Genomic DNA, 4842 nt, shown 5'->3' on the forward strand with positions numbered 1-4842 from the left:
CTTCTGCTCAGGTGTTCCGAGTGTTCCGGCAGGTGTGTGAGGAGCAGAAGAGAACATCAGAGGACAGGTACAGGACTCTGCTGCTGGAGGCCATCCAGGACGCCGTCTACCTGTCTGCTCAGAACCAGCAGCTACAGGCAGACAACAATCAACTCCGCAAAGGTGAGCTAGTCACCTGTAGAACACCCATATTTATTCATCACACTATCAACAGCATATACAGCAAAACGGGGGAAAGAACCTCTTTTTTGCATCACCTATTATGTGCCATCTGTAATAATGATTGATTTTTTTGGGCTGTCAAATTCCTTGCCATATGGGCTTATAATCTAGTTCCGTCTATTAAAACATTCTCCCTCCTTCTCATCCTCTTCCGTAGCACTGGCTGAGCTGAAGGATGTGCTGTGTGTACGAGGCGACCCAAAGGCTGAGAAGTTGTCACAGTCACAGTGAAAGTACCACTGTGTCCTTTTGTCCTTGTGAGGAGAGGTGCAGAAGCTCTTATAAAACACAGACATTGCAACTGGACCCCAAAATATTATTATTATGATATACTTTATTATATACTTTCATCATAAACACTCTCTGTACCATTGTATGTTTGACATTAGGCTTGGCAGAAGAAAGGAACATTTTAAATCATTTTAATGTGACCAAACTGACAGTCATACCACCACTTGGCTAACACTTTACATCAAGGTGCCATTAAGGGTTCATAATACTTTATCAACTATTTATTATGTGTTTATAAATCATTTACAAACTATTATCAAATGTGTTCACCATTTGACAAGCGCCAAGCAATTATCAAACAATATAACTAAGGAAGTATAACTGTTAGTTAAGGATTCATAAACAAACAATCATTTATAAACTATAACCCTAACCCTATAAAGGGCACCTTAATGTAAACTGTTACCAAGAGAGGTTGTGTAACCATGTAAAAACAATTAAATGCATCACTCAAACCTCACATTATCATTGAGTTCAGCCAACCCGTAACACTGAAAAGGCATGAATGAGTAAGGAATATGGTGGAATTTGATAGTTGACACAAAACAAAGGCAGCTGAAAATCAAGCCATGCATGAACAGATGTATGGGTAACAGATGCACCAGTGATGGTGTGTAGGAGTCTGCAACTCTCGCCTAAAGTGCTGCTTCTATTGCTTGGATCAATAATGAAGATTAGAAACCTTCAGCAAATTAATACAAAATATCAATCCCTGGAACAATAACTTAAAAGCACATATCTAACTATCTAACAAAGCCCTCTACAGTTCAGCTGTACAGTTCCACTAAGCGTGGTGGTGGGGTTTACGGGTTAACAGGGTCCAAAGTAGGTTCCGTTACCTGTAGTACAAGTAGGCTGCCAGAGCGATCATAGAGACGGGCAGGAGGAAGAGGGGAGGAATCTGCAGCCCCAGCATGGCCCAGGACAGCAGGGCGTTGACCAGCATAGAGCAGGAGATGACAAACAGTCTGGTGATGCCACTGCCGTGCTTCAGCACCACTGACATCAGCAGCCCGTTCGCCGCCTGCCCTGCTACAATAGTCCACACCACTCCCGAGTACCCCTCCAGGAAACCCCTCCCGCCACTCAAATTGGAGAGGTGGGAAACCCCGTTGATGGCCACACCAAATGCATACAGGTAGAGGTTCTGCAAGCTGAGCGGCAGCCGCTGGCTCTTCAGCACCCGCTCTGTGTACACGGCAGCCAACCCAGAGATGAAGCAGTAGACAAGCACCAGGAAAAGGCCCCAGGCCGTGACGTGGAGCCTGGGACTCGCCTCCGCTTCTACCTGCTCCGGGTCCTCCAGATCCAGGCTGCTGTAGCTGTGGCACACCCCGGCCCCCATGAGGAGCCCCAGGGACAGCCACTGGGCAGGCCGCAGCCTCTTGCCCAGGCAGGAGGAGTACAGCAGGGCAGTGGAGGCGATCTTCAGGTTGGTAAGGACCTGGAAGGAGCTGGGGTCCATATGGGCCTGCATGAGCACCACTAGGTTGTTGTTGAGAGCATAGAGGACAGCAGGAACTGCATAGGGGGCCACAAGGGCCATGGCCAGAGGGGCACGCAGGGCAGGCAGATCTCCAGTCAGGAGGAGAGTGGCCAGGGAGACCAGGAGCTTGGCTAATTCAATCATAAGAACACAGGAAGAGGAACTGAAAGGGACTTGTCCGTCTACCTTGGTGAGGGCGATGAGGGGTGCATGGGAGCCATAGATGAGGACCATGAGGCCCAGTAGAAGACCCCACTGAACCCGTGTTCTGAACTGTCTTCTGCGACGGGCTGGGGAACTGGACCCCACATTCTGGACCACAATCATTTTCAACACTGCTCGTCACACACTAAAATCTATTAATTATGTGCTCTCACCCAATCTTTATAAATATTGTTCATAACGTGGTTATCTAAAAGCAGTAAATACTATCCTTTAAATATATCTGTTTCTGAATTCCATCATTTAGGCTAAATCTATTTAGTGCAATTCTGACAATATGCTTACATTTTGAGATGCAGGGGATGAGCGTACAAAGTATAAGTGAAATGTAACCCACATTTTAACATCCTTGAATTCAAAATCAAATAAGTGGCTGCACCAGGCAAGAAGTTAAATCCCTGCACCGCACATCGCCTTGTTTTCATGCACACCCTTCACAGAGATAAGCAAGGAGGACATTAAAAAGTTGAAATTCACCCATTACCTAAAAAACAAACAAAAAACCCCCAACACAAACCAGTCTTTCACTTTGACTCCCAAATAACATGTTAAACTCCAGTTAAATGTTGATATTCTTCGTCTACACAGTAGAGGTTGGTGTCTGCCTTGTGAGCCTCAGTACAACTAGCAGCCAGAGGAGATGGTTGTGAACCTAAACCTTTTGGGAGGTCAAAGGTCAAAGACACTGATCTTCTTATTACTTTGGTCCTTTCTTTATGTTGTTCAAGAAGTCTTTCATGGTGCTTTCGATGTTGGGCACCTGGTAGTTCTGCGCAGCATAAATGCCAGTGATTGTTCCCAATAACACCCCCAGGACAGCAGAGGAACGAAGCTTGGCCACCACATATCCAGCCAAGAATCCCTTCAGGAATGGAGATCCCAGCACACTCGCTCCCTGAGACAGAAAATAGAAGGCCAGATATATAAACATATTTCACTACAACTTCTATATACAGTAATAACATGAAAACTATGTTCTTAATATCATGTACAATTATGACTAGTGTTTCCTCATTTATGTCTAGTGTCCTTGTAAGTCAACGTTCTTTGACTGTTTTCTGCATTGGGGAACATTTCCCTGCAGTCTGTTTTTTCTTTCTAAGTGGAAATGTCCCCTGGATGTTGTAAGTAGACCATGTATACCTGCGGGATTCCTGCAGCGAATTCGTTTTCCACTCGTTTCTGGATCTCCTCCAGTTGACTCTTCAGCTTGTTCAGATCCTTCAGCTGCTTCAGAGGATCCTGGAACACAGCACAGCAAAAACACTATAGGTCAATCTGTTTTATGTGACATGTACACTGTCTTTTGTAGAAAGTCGTATACACTTTACACAATTCAAACGCATTGATTGTAGGCCTATACGGAAAACAGTATTACACTCAATTCACCTTATTATTCATACCTTATGGCTTATCATTCAACTAAGTTAGCTAACTAGTAGCAGTCACAAAAAAGTCATTGTAAGGACTCATTTCAGTGCGTGTGGTTTTGAGTTCAAACCAGAGCTGTTGCAGAAACTTCAGATGAGCAGAGCTTAATCGTGCAATTCTAACAAACCCTGTCATCTGACATGACATGCTATTAATAATTAATACGATTGATGCCAAAATAGTAGCTACTGGGCACTCACCTTGTCATCCGCCATTTTTGCTCGATGGAATGCTCTGTGTTGGACTCTTACGCCTCGGTGGCAAATACCGTAGTTGATTCAGATTGATTGCTTTGTTCTGAAGTAGAATTTAATCGTATTTCAATGTATGACCAATTTAATGTATAATCAATTATTTAGTCAATAAGCACAATACGTTATGTCGTTTACAGGGCAATATTATCCATGGTTAGTTAAATCCTACTTGTTTTGTCGCACCTGACATATTTTTTGTGAATCTTGGTGTGTTTGTGTCCGTGTGTTCGTAGCATGAGATTTAAACTAATCAGAAGTCACCTATGCGTCACATGCCCAGCAGCAATACAATAGATTTGAACTCTGATTGCAATTGTAGCAACTACATTTTAAACATACATTTTCAAACCAATTCATCGTGTATTGTTTTTAATTTAAGCTCCGAGGCATTTTTTTTTTTTTTTTTTTTTAAATCTTCGAAGAGTTGGGGTGCAAGGGGGAAAGCTTTAGGGGTGCTTTGGTTAAAAAATAACGTTTGGGAACCTCTGCGCTAGAGAGCTGGCCCGATGGACTCTGGAACAATGCAGTTCATGTTGGTGCCACTTGGTGGTGCTGTTGCTACAGGAAGTAGGTTGGAATGGAGTTAATCAGTATATCACTTGATGAATGAATGGACTTTATTGTCATTGCTACAGTACAGGTACCAAACAACGAAATTTAGGAGATCAAGACTGTTTTACAGTAACTCATATTTTGGAATAGTTAGCCTACTCTTTCTTTGAGCAATCGTAGCATATTGGGCATCAATATGTACTAGTGTGGTTCAATTACACAAAATGCAATTAATCCAAACCAATTCATGAGATGCATTAACTCAGTTGAGACTATGATTGAGACCCTCACATTTAAATGTTTTATATTTTTAATTCAACCTTTATTTAAAGTTACATTGTGGAGGACTCTGCCTTTGGGGGAGTTCTTGAGCCAAATAGTAAA

The 4842-nt window shown here is 43.0% G+C and overlaps 2 protein-coding genes across 2 annotated transcripts; both read right to left on the reverse strand.

The window, feature by feature from the left end:
- Window positions 1–590: 590 nt before the first annotated feature.
- On the reverse strand, window positions 591–2368 carry LOC308153404 (putative UDP-sugar transporter protein SLC35A4). Its single transcript, XM_080526539.1, has one exon. It carries the CDS (start codon window positions 2324–2326, stop codon window positions 1349–1351), a length of 978 nt encoding a protein of 325 aa, XP_080382665.1. The 5' UTR covers window positions 2327–2368; the 3' UTR covers window positions 591–1348.
- A 538-nt stretch (window positions 2369–2906) lies between these two features.
- Window positions 2907–3713, reverse strand: LOC308153405 (SLC35A4 upstream microprotein-like). Its single transcript, XM_080526540.1, has 3 exons — window positions 3625–3713; window positions 3365–3463; window positions 2907–3116 (listed from the first exon to the last, which is right to left on the reverse strand). Exons 1-3 carry the CDS (start codon window positions 3637–3639, stop codon window positions 2919–2921), a joined length of 312 nt encoding a protein of 103 aa, XP_080382666.1. The 5' UTR covers window positions 3640–3713; the 3' UTR covers window positions 2907–2918.
- Between the last annotated feature and the right edge of the window lie 1129 nt (window positions 3714–4842).

Source organism: Nansenia antarctica (genome assembly GCF_963989245.1).
Source record: "Nansenia antarctica genome assembly, chromosome: 3".
NCBI classification, from domain to species: Eukaryota; Metazoa; Chordata; class Actinopteri; order Argentiniformes; family Microstomatidae; genus Nansenia; species Nansenia antarctica.

Bases quoted from the DNA above. Each gene is read 5' to 3' on its own strand.
- LOC308153404 (XM_080526539.1), bottom strand. From the start codon at position 2,326: ATGATTGTGGTCCAGAATGTGGGGTCCAGTTCCCCAGCCCGTCGCAGA.
- LOC308153405 (XM_080526540.1), bottom strand. The intron at 3,117-3,364 runs GTATACATGGTC...TTTCTGTCTCAG, and splicing joins TCGCTGCAGGAATCCCGCAG to GGAGCGAGTGTGCTGGGATC.